Source organism: Acipenser ruthenus, chromosome 8 (genome assembly GCF_902713425.1).
Source record: "Acipenser ruthenus chromosome 8, fAciRut3.2 maternal haplotype, whole genome shotgun sequence".
NCBI lineage: Eukaryota > Metazoa > Chordata > Actinopteri > Acipenseriformes > Acipenseridae > Acipenser > Acipenser ruthenus.
In genome coordinates, this window is record NC_081196.1 from 29,619,737 (window position 1) to 29,643,161 (window position 23,425).

Below are 23,425 nucleotides of genomic sequence, written 5' to 3' on the forward strand. Positions count from 1 at the left end.
TCTATATTATTTATTTATTTATTTATTTGGCAGACGCCTTTAAAAGCAATGTCTATTTTGTGTAGTCTTGTGAAAAAAAAGTAAAATAAATAAACACCTTTCACCTTGCTAATATGATGAAGCCACAATCACCAGGCAGGATAAAAATGACTTGACATTGTTAAAAAAAACGGTCTGCTTTTTTTTTACAGCAACATGTTGACTGTATAAATGGGGCAGAACTAAATAAATTGATAGCATCACAAAATGTATTCATCAGTATGAAAATGAAGTTGTAGTTTACCCTGTTTTGCATTTTTCAAAAGACTGTTTCAAGTTGTTTGTAATGGGTTCGTTATACAACCTTGTAGTTACATAAGCGTCACAGATACTAAACCAACGAATCTGTGTCGATAGTATCACGTGCTTTAATATTACAGCCACTGGGAGCTTTTGAGAGGATTTGCATTTTCCGGGAACAGCAGTGCACGTTTAGAAAGAGATGCAACTAATGATGAAAATTTCACAAAATTGAAGAGACCAATTTTAAAAGAGAAGAGTTTTTTTTTGTTTAATGGGATAATGAAGATAAGCATGTTCATTTTTTTCTTCAAGAAAACATGAAATAGTCGCTTTCTTAACCCTGCATCATTGTGAAACAGAGAGGTAGACTGAATTTACAAGCAGGTTGGTGGAATGCTGCTCGTCTGTACTACTAGTGTTTCACAGGATCGCCTTGTTTTCAATAGTTTGGACAACTGAAGTTAATCTAGCTAACGATATACTGTATAATGAGCAGCGTAACAAAATAAGTATATTAACCATCTCAGCAAGTATATATATATCTATATATTAATAATAAGGAAAGTTTACTTAGTTTATTTTTTGTAACTCAAGTTAACAACACGTGGAAATATGCAGCAATTTGATACAACCTGAGGATTGTCAGACTGCAGACTGTAAACACTTCTAGATTGACGCAAGCCAACACAGAGTGGCCACTGTTTATTTCTTATATGCAAATAAAATTGTTTCTTCCTATTAACAGGACAGCGAGAAGAACCCGTGACTATGCTGGACGCCACGGATTTACATACTAGGCCTATTGCGATGTGTGGCGATGCATGTTTGGTAATAGCCAAAAAGGTGACTGACATTAACAGTATTCCGTACCTTTAACACTTTCCGTATTTACTACGGGAGTTAAAAGTTATCGAGAGTGACAGTTTTTCTGACATTTTTCACGACAATGGAGACAGGAACCCCAAACCACTCTCAAAACTTCCTCTGCGACTTCACTAACCCCAGCGCCCCCGGAATCTGCCCGGAGATGCTAGAGGTAGCCCAAGAGGCATTCCGGGCCGGCGATTACTCTCTAGCAGCCGAAATTTATGGCTCACAACTGGCTGATCTGCAACATCCCGATCGGGGTCTGTGCCTCAGAAAAGGAGACGCATTGGCTTGGGCTGGCCGGATCGGAGAGGCCCTTGACTTGTACTGCACCGCCGCCAATCTTGGCAGACTGCGGCCGGAGGAACTCCAGTTGCTGGTGGAGAGCCTTGCTGACAGTCTCCGGGAAAAAGAATTGAAATTGTCGAGCCTGGAGCGGAAGACAACCTACGGAAACCAAAACAATGGGAAAAGTTGTGAAACAAGCGATTATGTTAACAAAAGTAAATGTTCTGGCGACGGCGACATAGAAAAGTTTGGAGATATGGACGAAAATGATGAATCTCTGGACCTGTTTGCGTGTCGGGTGTGTAAATGCTTACTGTCAGACCCCACAACGCTACAGTGCGGACACACATTCTGCAAACGGTGCCTGGAAAACGAGACTGTCACAGAGTGCAAAATCTGCAAATATAAACTAAATAAAAAGAACGGACAACTTTACCCCATTGGATTTAGAGTGAATGTAATTCTTGTAAGTTTGTTGGATAAATGGTACGAGACCGAGAGCAAGGCCAGAAGATTATATTTGGAAGGCGAGTCCCTCTGTAAAAAGCAAGAATTTGGGGCTGCTTTGGAGAATTATAATACTGCTATACAACTGGGTAAGTGAGTTTTCGTTCCCCTTTACAGTTGAGCAGGGAAAGGATATACTATGTATGACCTACTTCAAAACGATGAGCAAACTCACCAGCAACTTTATTACAGCCTGGAGCAGAATTCTCTTGTGTTTGAGTGATTGATTTTGGCAATTATTTTCCAGAATCGAATGGCTCCCACGCCCTAGGGTGGGTTATCCAATTAAGTATTGTTGAAGATTATTATTATTATTATTATTATTATTATTATTATTATTATTATTATTATTGTTGTTTTATTTTTGGCTGTGTGCGGGGATAGTAATGCATACTTTAAACGTGTAATTTAACACATTGGAGCATTTTGTGTTATTATATAAGTATTACATGCTAATTGATTTGTTTTCGGGTATGTTATGAGGTGTCCTTGGTGCTTTGTACATATTGCAGTGCGTTTTGAATTCTGGTGGTTTTGTAACACTTTAGCTCTAATTACACAGACGCCAGATTGTATGTCAGGTACTCCCCAGCCCAGATAATCTTGATTTGTAACTTGGCAGTTGAAGCCAGCACAGCATGAAAAAAACATATTGTTCATTGGCACACACGTTTTAACCCTCTTTGTACTTGGAAGCCATGCAGTCTTGATTCTGATTTGTCAATATGTACATTGGTGAGGTTGCATGGCTCCTGTGTTGGTGTCATTATCCCTTTTCAGACTAGCACTCTTACCCGGGTCCGGACGCAGGTTCTGGCAACCCGGGTCACAGTCCCACATAGAGTGAAACCATGAAACCTGGGTTGTACCCGGGTCGACCCAGGATGTGGGTTGACACGCTTTCACCCGGGTTGAGCGAGACAAAATGCACGACGGCTGTTCGTGAGCCAATGAAATAAGGTTTCACTTACGCAAGGAACATTTCTGTTTACTCTGTTTAGCCATATTTTTGTTGCTTGATACACAGCACGAGCCAGATTGCAGCAGGGATGTAGAAACATTTGCTCTAATCAACATTAAATTTGCAACAAGGGTTCAATCCAGGGAAGCTTGGATAAGCGTCTGTAACAAGCTGCTTCTGGGGCATTGATAGGTGCATTGTGCACTTGTGTCTTTCACCCAGGTCAACCCTGCTTTATCAAAAGCAGAGTGAAATCCCGTAGCCGACCTGCATGATACCGGGTCATGGCCCGGGTAGGTTCTGACCCGGGTAGTGTGAAAGGAGCTATATGCACTACCCTCCAATGATTAGTCTATAATGCAATACTCAGGCATTTGTCATGCCAATATATTTGGTAAGCTTTTAAATTTACTGAAGAAAGGCTGAATTTTGTGCATTTATTGTTTTCGATGATAACTGGCACATGTTTCTACATGTAATTACAACCCCTGTAAGAATCATATTGAATTTAGAAGGGATTGGCTGAATTATTTGCCGAACTTTCTTCATCGATGTTGGTGGGTTTGTTTTCAGTTTTGCAAAGAAATGGTGCTACAGTAAGTTAGCGTGGGGGTGGTAACTGCTTTGTGAATGTCCCTTTGACTCTCCAGTGTGCATTGAGAACAGTTTATAGCTCATCCCATTTTCATGAAATTAGGTATGGACATAGGGTTGGACAATTGACTAAAAATAATCACTGTTTATCTTAACTCTGCCTAGTGCAGTGCTTTCTTTCCCTCTTGCACATACTTTCACAGTAGAGAGGGGGACTGAATTAAAGTAGTTTTACAAAACTTAATTAAATTTACAAATAAAATCAACACCGTGACTGGCATGTTTTTGTTGACTAATCAGTTGTCTGCAGCAAGTACAAAACATCTTGGTAGTGGTCTTGCGGATCCCTTTTAGCTTTAGGTGACTGTCAGAAATTAGATTATTAATGATAATATGATTATCAATATAACATTGTCAGTATAAATCAAGACTAAACAAATTGTCAATAATGTTATTGTTCCAACCCTAGACTGTGTTCTGATCTACTGTAAGTACCTCTTCTTCCATTTGTTACCTGGATACTGCAGATGTAGCTCACTGTGACCTAATTACTGTATTTACAGAACTCAAATAAGACTGTATCTTAGGAACCACTTTTGTTTTTTGGTTTTCTTACTTATTTTGTCATGCCCTGGCTGTAGGTAATTTGAACTTGGCCCTAATTCCTTTTAATGTGCACTTCCCTGGCAGCAGTATGTAGCCTATTTAAAATTAATATGGTGGCATGTTACATAAACTAACCTTTGGATAAAGGGGTTCTGTTGTTACCCAGCACAGCAATTGATATGTAGATTACCTACCGATATCTACTGTAGTACTGGTGTTTATGTTTTACTTCAGTATCCAAAATATTTCTCCAGGATTTAATATGTGATATTTACTGTATGTCCAAAGTGTAGTCTACTGTAATGGTATGATTTTGAGCTCAGGCAGCTTACTGTAGTTTACATTAGAAAAATATTTAGATTTTACAGTTACAGGATCCTATTGCAGGCAGTCCAATCTCCATTAATCCCACTGTTCAATTTTCTCATGGCCTAAATTATTTTCTTGTCCTAATCTTCTTTTTTAACTTGCCTTTATATTTCCACATGCTCTCATTCTGTTCAGGTCACAACCTTTTCTAGTTCATAAATTAATTAATGTTTAAAAAACAGAACAGCAGTTGAAATACCAGAGGTATTGTGTATTGTTAGTTGTGCAAAATTGCCTGGAAGGTGAAAATTTGGTCTTGGTGAAATATTTCCCCCTGCACGCCTTCTCCAGTTACAATACCTGGAGTAAGTACTCTACTTTTATTATCAATCTTTTGTCTGTCAAGATTTGTAAATGTATTCTTGAATCTGAAGTTTATATTAAGGCTTAATGTGGAGACTTGCAGAAAATAGTAGTTTTATAACTTAATAAAATACAAAGAAACAGCAAATTAATTGTAGTTGGCACACATCCTGTATGAATTACACAGCAAATAAGGAACTGTAGTGCATGAAAATAACAGACTCTTCGTCACTGCTGTGAAAGCAGCTTATATAAGAGCTGCAACCAGGTCCGGTAAACACATGACGCCTCAGCCCTTCGAAGATTCCAGTAGATTGTCAGGGTTGAAGCAATTTAACAGAGGTGGCTGTGTTTTAGGAGTCGGTTTAACTTTTTTCCTGTTGTGTTATAGTAAGAAGTGGTCTGCCACAGAGATTTTCTTTAAGTTACAGATTTGTATTTAGATTTTCATACAGAATTTAAAAGTCCTTGATGTTTCTACAGTATCTTCCTCAGACTGGCATACTGTAGAAGTGTACTTATAGAATTTCTGAGACTATAAGGTGTAGTCCTAACTTCTACTGTTCATTTTCATTTCTTGTCTGTTTAATATTCATTTGTGCTCTCTATGATTCTTGATTGTTTCTGCTTAGATCATTATTTGCCATGCTTACCAACTATTGCTTCTGAAAATACTCCTCAATGTTGATCGTGGTTAAGCATATTGGAATCATTGTGTGCTGAAGCCTGTGAAACACTGATATATTTCCTCACCTTTCCCACAATCGGCCTTAAGGAGTAGTTCATAAGCATGAAAAATAATGACGTAAGCAGAACAACAATAGAGAATCATACAGAACAGAACAGATAATAGGATGTTAAACATGTGTCAAATCAGGAACTCTAGTTGATATAAAGTATCCCTTAAATAGTGTGTTTCAGCATAAGATGTAAAAAAAGACTTGACTATAGAGCTCTAACTGATGAGGGGCAGAAACCACGAGAGCTTTATCTTGTTCAGCAGCTCACTTGCACAAGAACATAAGAAAGTTTACAAACGAGAGGAGGCCATTCAGCCCATCTTGCTCGTTTGGTTGTTAGTAGCTTATTGATCCCAGAATCTCATCAAGCAGCTTCTTGAAGGATCCCAGGGTGTCAACTTCAACAACATTACTGGGGAATTGGTTCCAAACCCTCACAATTCTCTGTGTAAAAAAGTGCCTCCTATTTTCTGTTCTGAATGCCCCTTTATCTAATCTCCATTTGTGACCCCTGGTCCTTGTTTCTTTTTTCAGGTCAACGAAGTCCCCTGGGTCGACATTGTCTATACCTTTTAGGATTTTGAATGTTTGAATCAGATCGCCGCATAGTCTTCTTTGTTCAAGACTGAATAGATTCAATTCTTTTAGCCTGTCTGCATATAACATGCCTTTTAAACCCGGGATAATTCTGGTTGCTCTTCTTTGCACTCTTTCTAGAGCAGCAATATCCTTTTTGTAACGAGGTGACCAGAACTGAACACAATATTCTAGGTGAGGTCTTACTAATACATTGTAAAGTTTTAACATTACTTCCCTTGATTTAAATTCAACACTCCTCACAATATATCCGAGCATTTTGTTGGCCTTTTTATAGCTTCCCCACATTGTCTAGAGGAAGACATTTCTGAATCAACATAAACTCCTAGGTCTTTTTCATAGTTCCCTTCTTCAATTTCACTCTCTTGGCCTTTCTAACTTCCTTTTTGACTTGTGTTTGCAGTTCCAAGTACTCTTTCTGTGTACTTTGTTTTTGGTCCCTTTTAAACGCTCTGTAAAGTGCCTTTTTTCGCTGAATACTTTTTTTAATTGATCTATTAAACCATTTTGGCCATTTTGTTTTAGATTTAGATTTGTCTACTTTTGGGATGTAATTGTTTTGCGCCTCTAGTACTACATTTTTAAAAAACAGCCATCCTTTTTCTGTGGATGTTTTCTCTATTTTACTCCAATCTACTTCTGTTAGTCTCTGTTTCATACCTTCATAGTTTGCTTTTCTAAAATTATAAACCTTAGCTTTAGTCATTACTTTTGGGGTTTTAAAAAATACTTCAAATGAGACTGTGTTGTGGTCTGAGTTTGCCAGTGGCTCTCTGACCTCTGTTTTAGTTATTCTGTCTTCATTATTTGAAAAGACTAAATCAAGGCATGCCTCCCCTCTAGTCGGTGTCTTGACAGATTGCGTTAGGAAGCAGTCATTTGTCATTTCCACCATTTCAATTTCGTCCGTCGTGCCCCCCATCGGGTTTTCCCTTTTTATACTGGGTAAGTTGAAATCCCCCATTAGTATGGCTTCTCCTTTTCTACATGCATTTAGAATGTCATTGTATAACAGATTATTTTGCTTTGCGTCTGAATTTGGTGGTCTATAACATCCTCCTATTATTATGCCCTTTGAATTTGTGTCCATTATTCTGACCTATATTGATTCTGCATTGTTTTCTTTGTCCTGATTTAACCCTCAGAGTACTACGTCACGGCGAGTGCTCTACGCCACAGGACTACAGCTGTCACACGCAAATAACGGCGCTTGGGATAGCGTAGCAAATTACTTAATTTTACACCCAAAAATATATATATATTATATGAAACCTATATATCACAAGAAATGCAAGACATTGAAGTTTTTTGTTCTTTCTGTTATTGATATATTTTTGGACTGAATATAGAAATATGTATTGGCAAAGACACCTTTGTTATACAAACGGTATTTTTACCATCAAAACATCAGTTATTTTCAAAACCAACCATGCACATAAACACACTCATAATATGACATATAAATCCCCAGAATGTTTGTTTTTTTAAATGTAAAAAACCACAGATGTTTACAAACAATGAATCAAAAGATATATTCAATTTTGCAAGCAACGCATCTACCTGTACAAACAGATCGGAACCGCACAGTAAATGTACTTTCGAAAGCCTTTTCTTTTATATAAAGATAGTACAACATGTATACCAACAAGAGTAAGTGTTAATTAAATATAAAAGCATATGCAAAACTACTACTTATTATTATTATTATTATTATTATTATTATTATTATTATTATTATTATTATTATTATTATTAATACACGTAACTTACTTTGAGTTGTGGAGACATCTGAATTGGCATGGAAGCTTATTCTCTCTAAAGTCCTTTTGCAATCAATGTTTTTTTTCAGTGGTTTGTAAATCCAATTTGGTGAAGTCACTAACCTATGTATACTTCTTTATGTTCGATGTTATTTTCTGTTCTGGCAATTCTGTTACTTGGGTCCAAATCGGGACTCTGAAGTTTTTGTTCAGCAACCAAATTAAAGGCACGTCTTTGACTTTACTGTCGTCACCTCCCGCCACATCCTCCTCCTCTTCTTCATCCCCCTCATCATCCTCCTGTTCTCCATCCTCCTCCTCTTTTAAATCGCTGTCATCACTATCCACATAGCTATACAGTCCCAACCAATTATACGTTTTATCAGCCTCAGAAGCCGTAAAAACTTCAACATATTCTCTGTCCGAATCGCTTAAAAACTCACTCTCTAATCCGCCATTTCTCAACTCTCAGCTAGCCTAGGAGACAGGGTTTTCTTTTTAACCAATAAAAAAAGGTGTTTGCTTCACAAACATTTTAATTGGCTAATATTAACACCAAAGCCCTCTGCTATTGCTCGGCAAAGTTTGTTGCTAGGTAAAATTGACCAATAAAAATATAAGAGAGAGCAAATGGGAGGGCAGATCTATGTCCGATAATCGGCCCTTTAGTCCTCACGCAGCACACCTCCGTGGGCCGATCATCGGCCCTGTAGTACTCTGAAGGTTAACACCTGGGCTTCAAGACTATTTCTTATGTATAGAGCTACCCCTCCGCCTCTTCTGTCCTGCCTGTCTTTCCTATATAGTGTGTACCCACTAATATTATATTCGTCTCCATCACTCTCAGACAACCAAGTTTCTGTAACACCTATCACATCGTAGTTACTTGTTAGTGCAGTAGCTTCAAGTTCTAACATTTTGTTTCTGAGACTTCTAGCATTAAGATAAATACATTTAATAGTTGTCTTACCTGAGTTGTTGCCCTTGTTTTGATGTGGTCTCCCTTCTGTTTTTTTGTTTTCTCCCCCCTTCCTTTCTAGTTTAAATGCTTCTGGACCGCCTCAAGGAGGATGTTTGTTTTAACACACAGTAGTAGTACAGGTTAACTTCACCAGCTTTACACAGAAACTGAATGTTGTTAGTATTCACAACAAACAGAATCATGTCGTCCATTCCCTAACATTACCTCCTGTATTCACCTGGAAGATGGGGAATTTATCATTTGCACAGATTTTCACAACTTATTTCCTCCTTATAAGTCCTCCTGAATCTTTACAAAACTAAAAACCTCTACTAACACATGAAGTGATGAGGTTGAGCAGGATCGAGTAACAGCTATTCATCAATAGCGTTGTCTTTTGAGAGATCTGCAAATTACGAATTCAACAATAAAATGCAAGTGAAAAAACAGTATCTTCAACAGAAGAAAAGGGGTATGAGTGGTAATGTTGCTAGTGATAATAAGAAGTAATTTAACATTGATTTTAAAACATTGGTTAGCACACATTTAGTTTGGAAGTATTTATAATAGACTCCTTTGTGTTAGTACAGTAGCTTATCATAAATCACATATTGCCTGACTAAAACTCATAATTGTTGAAAAAGAAATGTTTCTGGTAAAAGATGTTTTCTTTATTCCTTAATACTGTTGTTATGTGTGCTCACTGCAAGATCCACATGCTTCACTGAACAGTGGCAACCTGAACCTCTGCATTTAGCAGCCTTGAGCAGGAAGATGTGTGAATAGAAGTACCTGAGAGGCACGTTTCTCTGGACATGTGATCTAGTGTTGAATGAAGATAACACACTTTTACACATTCAGTATGGTTACAGGAGATCAAGTTTTCAGAAAACGAATGTATTTGGAAAACAGAATCAGAAAATTGTTTTTCTGAAAACGACAGTTTTCTGTGTTGACATGATTTGGAATAGATAATCCAATTACAATTCCAATAAATTCAACTATACATGGATTGCATTTTTCTGAAAACGTAGAACATCATTTTTCTGAAAACGTAGAGCATTGACGCATATGCAGTAGTGAGTAGGATGGGAACAGACAGGGCTCAGTTCAGTCTGCAGTAAAACTGAGGCATGAATCATCAGGTATTTTAGACTTACCAAAGTTGCAAATTCTTATACTGTATGCTTTTTGCAATAAAAAATACAGTTGTTGGGCTGTACTATTCACAAAATGTACTACTGTATTGTTGGTCATGTGACCCAGCATTAGCCAATTGGGATGTGAGTGTCAATCTAGCAAAGGTTTAATATGTACCATTTGTAGCAAAGTGCCCAACATTTGGATCTATGAAGATACATTGAAATGGGAACCTGACAAAACAAAACTGTCATTCTCCCAACTCCCATTGTTCTGGTATTAAGTCGTGTCCAAAAATCATTTTTGCATTTGTGTTTGTTTTGTTTTGTTTTATGGCTGGAAATACAGATGCAGTTTCTTTAGTGGGAATGATGTCACAGTTTGCACATGTGCAGTACACTATCAGAATGCTTCTCTGAAAAGTGTGTTTACTTCACATAAATTGTTCGTTTTTTAAAAACTTTTGTTATTCTAGGTGGTGTTTTCTGAAAACTCACTTTATATCGGAATAAAAATATTAAATCAGAAAAATATCAGAATTCTTATGTTCATGTAAACTCACTGATTGAATAAATGTTTAGCAACCTAAACTTTGAACTTTTGAACAGGATGAGTAGTGATTGTAAATAAATTGGCTTCAATCTCTGTATGATCAGCACACAACGCCTACATTTGACATTTCCATCCCGAGTTTGATACAGTATGTAGATTAAAAAGTGTTTCATGCACTTAACCCTTATTTCAGTCGCATCTTTTTTTTTCTCATTGGATTGTTCAGCTACTCAGAAAACTATATTTCTAAAGTGATGTGTTTTCATATGTGAATCAAAAGGCCATTACTGTAAATGGACTTTGTGAAGCTGATCATTTATTATGAAATGCCTTTTTATAGTGGGTTGACTTTTTTGTTGGCAGGTAATAGTACAGTAATGTGAGAGCTTGAAATCCCATTTCAGTATTAGGGTATGGGTTTTCTTTGGGCACCACATGCTCTCTACACTTGTCAGCTGTCATTTTGAATTTAAGGCCTGAACTGTCTGGCTTCTTATTCTAGCTGTTTATGTTGCCTAACAGAGTATGTTCATAATTGTGCTCTTAATAATTCCTTTTCTCTATGACTGTACCCAGTCAGTAAACTGCAGCCAGACCGCTGTAATTTCTATGCATGCGCAACAATGAAGCAATCTCTTTTCCATGTGGAAATCCAAATAGTCTTTCTGTACCATGCTGCTGAATAAGCATTAGGAACCAAAGAATCAGTCCCGATTTCCCTACGTGCCATTACTGATGGTACACGAATTGGAGTCTCTGTCTCCGATAAACGTTGTGTATTTTAAATGTTTGCAGGTTCAAGTAACACAGCTTCATGATTCACACACCTAGCGCCCTTCTTTGCCATTCCAGTGACGTCAAATTGTTTAATGCGCATGCTCTGATTGAAAGGAAAAGTGTTGCGTCTGCAATGGCTAAGGCAGGGGAAATTTAAAGTGGAATAACCTTATTTCAAATGTAGTTGAATTAAAAAGAAGTAAATGTCAGATTTCTATGGTTTATTATTATTTGTTTATTTAGCAGACGCCTTTATCCAAGGCGACTTACAGAGACTAGGGTGTGTGAACTATGCATCAGCTGCAGAGTCACTTACAACTACGTCTCGCCCGAAAGACGGAGCACAAGGAGGTTAAGTGACTTGCTCAGGGTCACACAATGAGTCAGTGGCTGAGGTGGGATTTGAACCGGGGACCTCCTAGTTACAAGCCATTTTCTTCAACCACTGGACCACACAGCCTCATGCATTTGGTTTAACAGGTGAGGTTGAAGTTCAAAAAGAAACACCCAAGTATGCTGTAGAGGTCTGTAGAGAAGTTAAAAACGATACAAAGATAACCACACTGTAGTGAATTAGGTATACAATTTATTTAAATGTAAATTAGTGTAGGCGCCCTGTTTAAGAACTTCCAAATGTTAATAACTGAGACATACCATAATAGTTTGGTGGGATCATGTTGAACTTTAGACAATAACCGACATTCACACAACATGTCAGAAATATAAAACAATAGTTTATTTAAGAATAAAAAGGGGTGCACAACTAATCTAATATTACAGAAAGGAAAGGCTGTTGGTTAGAGATATGCATGAATAGTATACAGTTCATTGATTTCAAAGTCAAACGATTACAACGACCATAACATCATTAGCATACATGGTTAATATACTAATATTAAATATGGCTCATCACACAAAGTGTCTACTTTGCATTAGTATTTCCAGTACCCATTTCTCGTTGTAATCGAGCATGTCAATATGCACGAGAATTAATTCAACTTCTCATTCAGAACGGAATCCAGCATTCCAGCACCTAATTTAGTAAATTAGTTTTACAGTGTTAATTTAGTTTAGACGTGATGTACCAAACGAATATGTTATCAACCTCAATTAGGGCGTCTGCTAAGAAATAAATAATAATTATATATTCAAATTAACTCAGAAATGGGGCAATGATCAAATTCTCTGCATTTACGAGGCAACTCCTTTGAGGTGCACATTTCAACAAACAAAATACATTTCTTACACACTCTAAAACAGGAAGTTATATTCTATTCCTTGAACAGTTTATCAACTAACTTGATAGCATTTACTACATTTACTTTCTCGAGTCATAAAGTATTGAATATTAGATATATTGAATACTTATCGATTTCCATATAAATAAGTCAATCTGTGTTGATGAACACTGCAGCTCTTTGCATCTGAAGTTCCAATGAAGACGGTACTTTGCTGTATGCATTGTATTGTTATTTTCAAATGGAGATCAGCTTGTTGATCTCCAAGTCTTGCAGCGTTATAGTTGTTGTTGGCAGTTTTCCAACTGGAAATAGTTCCGTTGATCAGACGTAACTCAGTTCAGATAATGCGTTGCAATTGAAGAGTTATGTAGTTCGCAGAAGTGTTCTTGTTGTAATTCTTCTATATGGCTAGTACATGACCTTAGGTCCAGCTGCTGGCTATGCTTCCGTTTACTGTTTCAGTCTCAGGTAGGGCAAAGAGATACGGCTTCTTCAAAGCTGATTTTAGCCACTCTTCAGAACAATGGTTCTTCCTTGCCTTCCGTGAATTCAAGCACTTATGTTCCCATGATTCAGAAACTTTCTTAGGAGCAGTTTAGCTTCCATTTCGTTCCTCTGAACTCCAAGCCACTTCTAGGGGTGGAGCTCACTTCTTTCTCTTGCCTGGAGCGCTGTTCCTTCTGTGGGGCACACTTCTAGTGTTGGGAGCTCATGGGAAGCTCTCTTAGGGGCAAACTCCAGCTCTCTCATGGGCAAACTCATGCATTTCTGAATGTCAAGCAGCTGGTTTTGTTGTCCTGACTTCCACCCTGTGATTGGTTAGTTTGGTTATTTTGGGCTGTGCCCGAGTCCACGTGGGGTGTTTCTCATTGGTTGTTCTCGTTCAGAGACAGCCCATTGTTCGCAATTGGTCCTCTATTCTGCCCCGTCGGCTGGATTTATGTGATGGGCTGGTTCCTGTCTCAGGTGTCAAAGCACCCAGAACTGTCTGGCTTGCGGCGCCGAAAGAGTCATTCAGCGATCGTGAAGATAAGCCATTTGTTCAGCAGTTAGTTTATGACTCTTTATAAAAGCATTATTTGTCAGTGGGGGAGTTTGTGACCATAAAACAAGAAGACACAGAGAATGGTTTAAGATTCCCCCCTGTATATTTCAATTCTGTTACTTTCATACACAGAATTATATTATGACCCACTCTGATGCTACAACACCACGGATAGCATGGAAAAGGACAGACACAGGAAATGTGATAACTATACAAAGATAAGTATGAAATATAAAATGTGAAGAGAAAAACTGACAAATAAATATAAAACCACAAAAACACCAAGTGCAAAATTAATGTGCAAACAAATATCAAATCCCCAAATAAAATCAAACTAATTCCCACGTCTACACAGTCCATGCAGGCCGTGGTGGGGTTGCACTTTGTCGTCAAGTTACATGCAAAAGGCACATTCAATAATTATTAAAGCTAATTGAAACACAAGGTGTATAAAATAATAAAAATAAAAAAATAAATGATATTCCAGAAATAGGTTGATTTAAATAAAGGAGGGGAAGGTCAATAATCATAAATAAACAATAACCAAATAGATACAGTAAATAGAGAAGAAAGCGTTCTTTGCAGTGGTGTGTTTTCCCTTCGGGGATCCATTTGCATGACTCGCTTTCAAATACGCTACTCCAAAAACTTTTTTTTTTTAAAATATTGCGTCAGCGCACCAAAGAAATTGTTTTTCAATAAATAAACGCGGTGGAAAATTTCTAATAAATGATATTACATGCATCACAGACAAGATTAATAACTAGCATCTATTGTGTATTAAACTTTAAGTACTATTGTTATATAATAATAATAATAATAATAATAATAATAATAATAATAATATAAAATACTTGTGTGATGCACTACACAAGCATAACATTAACTGCCCCATGTGGCAATAAGTATGAAGTGCATAACTAATTTAAATACATAACAGCATTAGACTTAAAAATGGAATATGAACATGTTCTATGAATTCGTTCGGTGCCAGTAAAATTTTAATGACTAAAAAAAATTAATATTCTGTTACTATTAGGTCACTGAATAGTAGTAATTAACATTATGAATTATACTACATAATATTCATGCAACATAATTTGTCATGCCCAATTTTTGTAACAGTTTATCATTGTATTAAGAAAACAAGATTCTTACAAATACACACATCTCTTGTCAATTGATTGAGCATTTCATAACAATATTTTTTAATCTAAGTATAACAGTAAGTGAATAGATTATGCCATATAAAACCATTGAAAATGTGAAAATGTAAGTACAATATCAAATATAGAACATGTATAGCTAACCACGTATGGTCTGTCCAGAAATGTTCTTGACCTTCACCTTTCACCTCTCTTTCAAGGTCAAATTCTAAATTCCAGGATATGAAAGCTTACGCAATGATTCTGGCTACAGATCAGTATAGAAAACTTTTAAAAGGTCCGTGTAGAACAATTTATACTATTGAATTCCTTTCCGAATTCAATTTTCTCTTTTAAGGTCAAATGCTAAATTACAGGATATGAATGCTTATAGAACAATTTTGGCTATTGAATTCACTTTTACCACACTTTTAAAACTACACACATTCTACTCCTATGTATATTATTTTAATTTCATGAAACAATTAAATAACCCTTATGAGAAGAGTATACTATTATTTGGTTAGACAAATTTGATATTAACAGGTTCTTTATCACAAACTTCAAAAGATAACTTGTCATAGTAAATATACAAAATCTTGTATAGTCCATTAATCATGTGTAGCCTACAACCATCAATATAAAAAAGGAATAGCGCCGTTAGCATCAGGTCACCCAGTATATGAACAATACACATTAATCGTACACACCAGAACATTTATGCATTAATCAACTTCAATTAAGTAACAATTATACATTAAACACTCATATGCATAAACATATCATCAACTATATCTTCTTAATCTTTAATCCAATTCAATTCTTAATTATGATGACAGAGTATATCTATTAGAGATAAGAACTGAGATCCAGGATTTCATTTAACCCATGTGGTGCCATTGTTTTTAAAGTAAAAATCTAAAAAGACTCTCTTCTCAAAAGCTGTTTGATTATATTACCCCCTCTTTCAGGGATTGTTACTTTTTCAATCGCTATATATTTTAAGCTTGATGCAGAGCCATGATTCATTTTTTTATAATGTCGTGCTATAGCGTAATCCATGTTATTGTGTCGAATTGCAGCTTTATGTTCGCCTGTATATAAATATAAAAGCACACGTTTCACTAGTTAAACAGGAGAAGTACGCAAGGTAGTGAATCTATTATAAAAAGAAAATAGATATATAAATGAATGCATCTCAAGATTGCATTTCATCTATTATTCGTACTGATAAAACGAGGACGATGTTACTTAGATCATGGTAACGTTATAGCTCCTGTTTTTTTTTTCTTAGTCAGAATTTTGATAAAGTACTAATTCTCTACCTATTATGTGTTAATATTTAGCGTGGGTGAAACCAGGGCTAACATTATAACAAAACTGGAGCTGACATTCTCCATGACAGATTCAATTAGCATTTTATACACACTGAATACATTTAATATCCTGTTAGGTCATTGCCTGTTATATTATAAAAATGACAATGTTTTTAATAGATATTTAATTTTACTTTTGGTCTATAAAATAAAATTCATACCTTGAAATTGTATCCACGTTGTTCTGGTACTGTAGGTATTTGTGCTCCACTCTCCAGTCCGATTTGCATTGTGGGCCTCGTGTGTATCTACATGGGACAGTACAAACCTCAGTCAACTACAAATTAGGAATCTCTATTAGCAAAAAAACTAATACCGGTAATTATGTTCGTGTTCATTCCGGGTCTGTCATATAAACTGCAGCGTAAGGTATCAGAAAAATGCTACTGCATAAAAAAACTAGTAGCAAATTAAGAGTTTTGGGCTGCAAAATGCAACCAAATACACGTTAACTTTGAGCCCTGGCAAACTGCAAAATGCGGCACCTGTTTCTCTTGCTACACAAAGCTGGAAATTGTTCGAGCTCTTGAAAAAAACCTGAATCGGACACAAGTCACCGAGAAATTTGGTGTTTCCTGTTCTGGTGAGTTGTTTCACCATTTTGTTAAATGTGCATGTCTTGTATATTGCTGTTGCATTTTGTAACATGTGTAGGGGTGTTGTGTTAATTTAGTTTGACTCTTAGTTTATTATCGTTAATTTAACCCTAAGTAACGCCCATTATTTTTGCCTCTGCCATTGTGATAGACCAAAACACACCCACCAGCTAACTTCATAGTACTTAGCGATTTAAGCTTTTTTACCATGTTGTTTTGCATTAGTTTTATTAACATTAGTTTGTCTGTTACTTTTCGTATTTTAGTTTATTAACATACACTTGCCTATTGTTTTGCTTTTACTTACTCAGTTCATTTCATATGTTGATGCGTGTGCATCATGACAAGTAATACATATGTATTTATTTATTTAATGATTCATATTGTGTCTGGCGTCTGACTTCATCTTCGAGAACACTTCGGCTGCAGGAACACTTTGTTTGCTTTCCGAGGAGTGTTCTCTTAGCCGGTGACTGTATTACAAAAGCAGAAATAAGTGCTACACATTTATTTAACATAAAAAACACACAGTAATGTATTTATTTATCAGCTTTTTTTCTCACAATTTACAGTACCAGAACCGAGTGTGTTTTCTATTTTTTTTTGCTTTATTTTAATCTGAAGAGCTCGCTCAATTGCGGTAGGTCCAGGGAAAAATGTATTCAGAATGTTGTGTTATATAAAATTGTCCAGAACTGTCAGTGGATACATTCTTTAAAAATAAATTGAAAAACAGTTGTAATTGTACTGATACAGTTTGTAAATTGGTGACGAATAAAAAATAACTGAGCGTTTGTGTGATTCGTAATTTTATTGGATGCAGAGCTCAAGAAAAAAGATGGTGGGAGGACGTGATATACTAATACTACAGGGCATCGTGGTGATTGAAGTTCTGCCCTGGTGATGACTCATAATCTGAAGGAATAGTAAAAGAACATGCATGATAAAAATAACCAAACCACGAAAGACATTATTTACCCACAAGATGTTTTCAAAACAAGAAAAATCTGGCTGGAAAACTGCCAATCTGGCAGCACTGACTGGGGAGTAGCCTCGCATGGATTACCTATTAAATGTTAGCTCAAGCGCAATTAACAAATAAAACGTGAATTTTTGTTTAAGAAAATCTATATTTTATTGCCGTTCCTGTACTTTCAGATTTAGGACATAGGACCACTGGACATAAGTGCTTGGGATTTTTATCTTACAAAGTTGACATCTCTGGTATTATTTAAGCATGCTTTGTTGTAATGTTTGCCAACTGACTCTTTGATAACCTGCCAAATATTGAGCTTTAGCATATCCCTGTGTGTTATTAAATATTAACTGTCCTATTTTACAGCTCCTTTTGACTACATCCTGATAGGAGAACGTGCCAAACTCCACACAGCTATGAACAATTACACCCAAGCTGTTCAAGATGGGGACAGCATTTGCAGATTAAAACCTCTATGGCCCAAGGTAAATACCATATAGTTTTGAATATCATTGCATGACTGGGTAGGATAAGCAGTAAATAAAGGGAAGCCACCAATAGACTCCTTCCACCAGGGTGATACCGGATGGCAGCATGCTACCCAGGAAGACATAGGCCAGCCCTACATGAGTAGGGCCCTATGAAATTATCCAGTAGGATATCGGACTCCTCATACACCGCAACAAAATCTTCAAATTCCTGTCTGCTATCGTAGTTTGTAGTCCTTGGGAGCCTCGCTGATGCTCTTCATACTTGATGCGATTCTTTAGATGGATTTTTGACATTATCTTTGCAGGTATCTTTTTGGGTCCGGTCAATTGAATGCTGACAGCATTTACAGAACATCATACCACCCGATTCTCAGAAGGCATTGGGGAACTGACTTCTCGTACTCTCAACTTTGGTGTTGGTTTTTCATTTCTAAAGCTTTTCCAATTGTAAAAGGCCTTTCTGACATTCTGAAAAGCTGTTTCTTACTACACCTGCAGTGTAGTGAGAAAAAACCCGCTCTACACTGCATCTCTTATTAGATGCCTGCCCTGTACTGTACAAAATGAGTGCACATTTCCAAAGTTTCACAATTTCCCTTCAGATATGTAATTTCAAGCTTAATGCTCTACTGCCAAATGCATTTTTCTTTCAGTTGTTGTTTTTTTTTTTTCTTCCACTCAGAACTGGATTCTGCATTATTCTTTTGATTCTGTGATTCCCTCCATGTTCTCGGTAATGCAGATTTCACAGGGCCCGTAGCCAGTAGAGGCTGCTGAGGTGCTGTGAGTGACGGTCCCCGACTATGGCTCTCTACCCCACTGAAGCACCAGAGCCACTGCTAGGAATGCAAAGATCCTTTTTAATAGTTCAAACCCGTGCAGGGGTAGTAATGGAATTTTACTATTATAAGCAAATATCTTTACCATAAGTTTAACTGCTTTTAGCCAAATTTGCTCTTAAAGATAATTTACTGTATTCTTTATTTTGCTCGTATTAGAATTTGCTCTTATTTTCTACAAATTCTACTGTACTTTAGAACTGCACGTAAATGTAAGGTAATATTGTGTAATGTGATATTTTTCAACTTTGTAACAACTGTAAGTTGCCCTTGAAGAAAATAATAATAATAATAATAATAATAATAATAATAATAATAATAATTTTGCTCTTATCTGCCCCCTATTTTACTGCATTTAATCCTGTACTTTAGAATACTGTATTCTGCCAAGTGTTTAACCTGTAGTATTTTGTATTTAATCATATCCTGATGTAACTATCACTATTATCTGCTGTATTATTGAATTGTGGTTTGTCACACTTGTACTTTGCTTGAACAAAAGTTATTGTATTTCTTGCTCTTATTGTATTACTTGTATTGTAACACTTGAAATGTATTTGCTTACGATTGTAAGTCGTCCTGGATAAGGGCGTCTGCTAAGAAATAAATAATAATAAAATAAATAATAATAATAATAATAATAATAATAATAATAATAATAATAATAATAATAATAATAGAAAGTCACTAAAAAAAAAAAATTAAAAAAATTAAATCATGGTATTAACGGACATAGAGGCAACAAAATAAATGAAGGGACAGAAATATCGATTCAGTTAAATAAAAATCAAATAAAGTTTACCATAAGTGAGTCTTTCATATAGGAAAATAGGAGACCTACAAAGTGACGATAAAAAGTATTGGGTAAGAATTATTTTGTAGTGCTTTAAGGGACCCTTGCACAAACAGACCAATCTTGGTATAATTTGCATGGCAGTTTTATCCAAGTTTCAGTGTGAGCTTACAGTATGTATGTTGAGGTTCTTCAAGCTGCTGATTCCGTTTAACAGACAGTTCCATCTTTTCTTGTACAGGCACACTATTTGAAGGCTATTGCACTGACCAAGGTTGGCAGAAAGGAGGAGGCATTGAAAGAGTTTCTTTTCTGTGCGGCTTTAAGGCCTGAGTGGAGCTCAGTAAAACTGGAAGCACAAAAGGTAATTCCCACTGAGCACTCTGTGTCTTCTGTACAATTATAGCCAGGTAGCCACAATCTCTCTTCTGTCCATTTCAAGTGGCAGAATCTGCAATGTGTACATCTGTTTAAGCAGTCTATTGCTACCAGAGAAATGCATGTGTAACAGCAGTGTAGCAGTAAAGAGTAAGTTGCTACAACTGTTTAAATAAAGTACCTGTAATTTTTGTTTTCATTAACATCCTGACAAGTTTTTACACTTATAACTTTAACCCTTTGCGGTCCATTTATTCAGCGCCTGTCAGGCACATCAGGTCCAATTTATTTTACACACGCTGTTTAAAAGTAATTTTATTCACAGTTAAACAGGCTTAAAAGGCACTGCATCTCAACAGGACACTGCATCTCCAGCCCCGCCCCACCCCTATTTTTCACATACCTTTTCATAGTCGTGCTGCATACAGATAAATCATCTCCTGATCACTCGTTTTATCACCTAACTCCTCAATAATGCGATCCAAGTCATCATTTTATTACTAAAACATCTGAAAAAGCTTGGCAAATGTCCGCGATATTCTTTGAGCACTGAATGCGGAAGCAGCTATATTGTTTGTTTATGTCTGTGTTATGTCTGTGGTGAAGGGACTATGCGTATTGCTCAGACTTCTATCGGCCTCACTCGGCCATTGAAAGCTTTTCTCAGTTTTTTCAAGAGAAAAAACGACTAGGGACATGTGCTTGACGTCTTTTTGATGATGTCGGACAGGGTCCGACATCGGACCGGAAAGGAAAAATTTGTAATGTCGAACCTGGTCGGACATAGGACCGCAAAGGGTTAAAGCCTGTTTCAAAGCTCTCATGTACCACAGACAAGAGGAAGGGGGACACGGCCCAAAAAGTTTGAGAACCACTGCTCTAAATCACTGCAGGAAGAGCGATTTAAAAACAAAACAAACGAAAAAACATAAGTGCTCTGGCTTTTCTGTTCCATACCTTGTTATTGCTGTGTTACCTGTTTGACAATGTGGGCAATAATCCTTACATCTATCAGTGCACTGGAGCAGACATTTTGAAAAGAGCTTTGAAACAGACTTTAAAGTTATATGTTTTCAGGATGTTTAACAATGAAAACTTACAGGTACGTTATTTAAACAGTTGTAGCAACACGTGGGGACAAGTAATGCTATATTTTTCAGAACCCCACTACTTACTCTTTAATGGATAGTAATTCCCATTGTCAGTTAAGCTTATGATATGCTTTGCAATTAGTTTTTTGTGTTAGGCTTCATTATGACTCCAGTTAGAATAACATTTTTAAATATAAAACTATTGGGAGGATTTCCATAGAAAGCTATATATTTCCAACTATCATTTTTGGTCCAGGTTCATGGTCTGTGAGGACATGCTAAAAAAAAAAGTCTAAATGAAAACAAAAAAAATATAAAATTAGAGTAACAACTTTACTTAAGAGAAGATATAGTATTTTTTATGTTTTAGGAATAACTCAATGTTGTGGTGAATTTTTGAGTAAAAAAATCCCCCAGAAAAACTAGGAAAGTGTAACCCTCACTTGTGTATGTTCAAGCAATACAGTACATGTCTTAAACAACCTGCGAAAGTGTTATGATAATTAACTTTGATAATTTTCTGAATAATTGTGCTGGCCATGCACAGGAGGTTTGACAGTGTGTTTTAAGTGATGATTTCTGATCGCTCCAAACAGTGTCTGCTCAAGCGGTGTTTTGCACGCGTTAACAGGGCTTTGGAGAATTATAGAAGTCCATTCTGGAAATCTGTCTTTTGTACGGGTTGAACACTAATTGGTCCCAGAGGCTGTAGGAAAAAGGTGCTGTGTGCTGGTGATAACCCCTATTGCAGAGCTCTGCTTACATGCGTTCTGCACAGTCACCCTAATTCTTCTTCCTGCTGTCTCGACCCACAGATCCTGTGTGAGACGTTTTCGTCGGTGTTTGAGAATGACAGCTTTCCAGCTCCTCTACGACCCCAGTCATCATACACACAGCTCAAACCCTCCCTTCTTAACTGCATCAACTTGCCTCTTACAGACGAGAGGCTAAGTGATGGGTGTTCAAAAGTAATGTCATGTTTTGTGGAGTTTCTTTAGGAGAGAACTGATTTTACTAAAATACTACACTGTCTACTGTAATTCTAACTAATCAGAAAACAACATAAATCATGAAATACCTTGCTCCTATTCTATGGGGGGGGGGGGGGGTGTTCTACTACCTCATCCAGTGGGTTTGAGGCAACTTCAATGCTTTTTTGTCACATAATCCTCAACAACAAAAAATCAAACTGCTCAAATGTATGAGTTGTTGGGGTTTGTCCTGAATTACTGAAATGTTAGTTATGGCTTATGGCTTGGAAGGGATTTGAATAGGCACATTTCACCTGGTGGCCAAATGTATTTTATTGTTTTTTTTACAACATAAAGAGTTACCCGTAGTTTTAATTAAAAATGATTTTGTTTTCTGTTACTTTATGAACTGAAGTAAAACTGACATTTCATGCTCCAAAACATACACTACAAACAAAAACAAAAAACTTGGAACTGCTACAACTGGAACTAGTTTTAAATCATCAATGATTTTTTTTTCCGTTGGTTTGTTGCTTGTACAGTATAAAATGAAATGTGAATTTTGAACAGCATTTGTTTCTTTCATTTTTTTTTTTTTTTTTAAGGACTCCCTATTTAAAGTCTCTAAAACAGCACCTTGTGACAGTAGTATGTTTACCACTGTTGAATCTGTGAAGACTCCACACTCTTTGAATAAACTTGACTTCCCCTTTGAGGACACAAAGACTCTAGGGTCAGTGCTGTCCAGTCTTCCAGGCTCGAGCCTCAAGAGGAGATGCCCCAGCAAATCTGGGTCATCTCAGGGCTTTGAACTCCCCTGCAAAATTCTTAAACAAGGTTTGTATCTTATCGTATCTCCAAGAGAGTTGTTTTTTTTCAGGATTGTCTTTGAATAGTACAGTTATAAGTGCTTTATGTCTTGCAGTGTATGGGTATAGTTGTTATCAGTGTTTATTTCATTATTTCATTTGTGCTGTGCTGGCATGCCACCAGAGGGCTCAATTCAAATAAATTAGTGTAGAGAAAAGGGTTTAGGAAAATTCATGAAATAAACAGATTGTCATGTGTTTTTTTTATTACTTCACTTTTTCTTGGTGTTTTTTGGGGGGTAAAAAACAGTTTTTCACAGCTAAAAGGTTGGGTTGCATAGATTCGAATATATTTAATTTATTGAATATA

General features: G+C 36.5%; 1 protein-coding gene across 1 annotated transcript in view; it reads left to right on the forward strand.

The window, feature by feature from the left end:
* The first annotated feature begins 402 nt into the window (after window positions 1-402).
* The window catches only part of LOC117407100 (LON peptidase N-terminal domain and RING finger protein 2-like), a 43,879-nt gene continuing 20,856 nt past the window's right edge, over window positions 403-23,425 (forward strand). Inside the window, exons 1-6 of the mRNA XM_034011730.3 lie at window positions 403-666; window positions 1,028-2,033; window positions 18,050-18,168; window positions 20,048-20,170; window positions 22,091-22,243; window positions 22,852-23,083. Of these exons, the coding sequence (XP_033867621.1) occupies window positions 1,229-2,033; window positions 18,050-18,168; window positions 20,048-20,170; window positions 22,091-22,243; window positions 22,852-23,083 (1,432 nt within the window). The 5' untranslated portion in view covers window positions 403-666; window positions 1,028-1,228. The remainder of the gene's footprint in view (window positions 667-1,027; window positions 2,034-18,049; window positions 18,169-20,047; window positions 20,171-22,090; window positions 22,244-22,851; window positions 23,084-23,425) is intronic.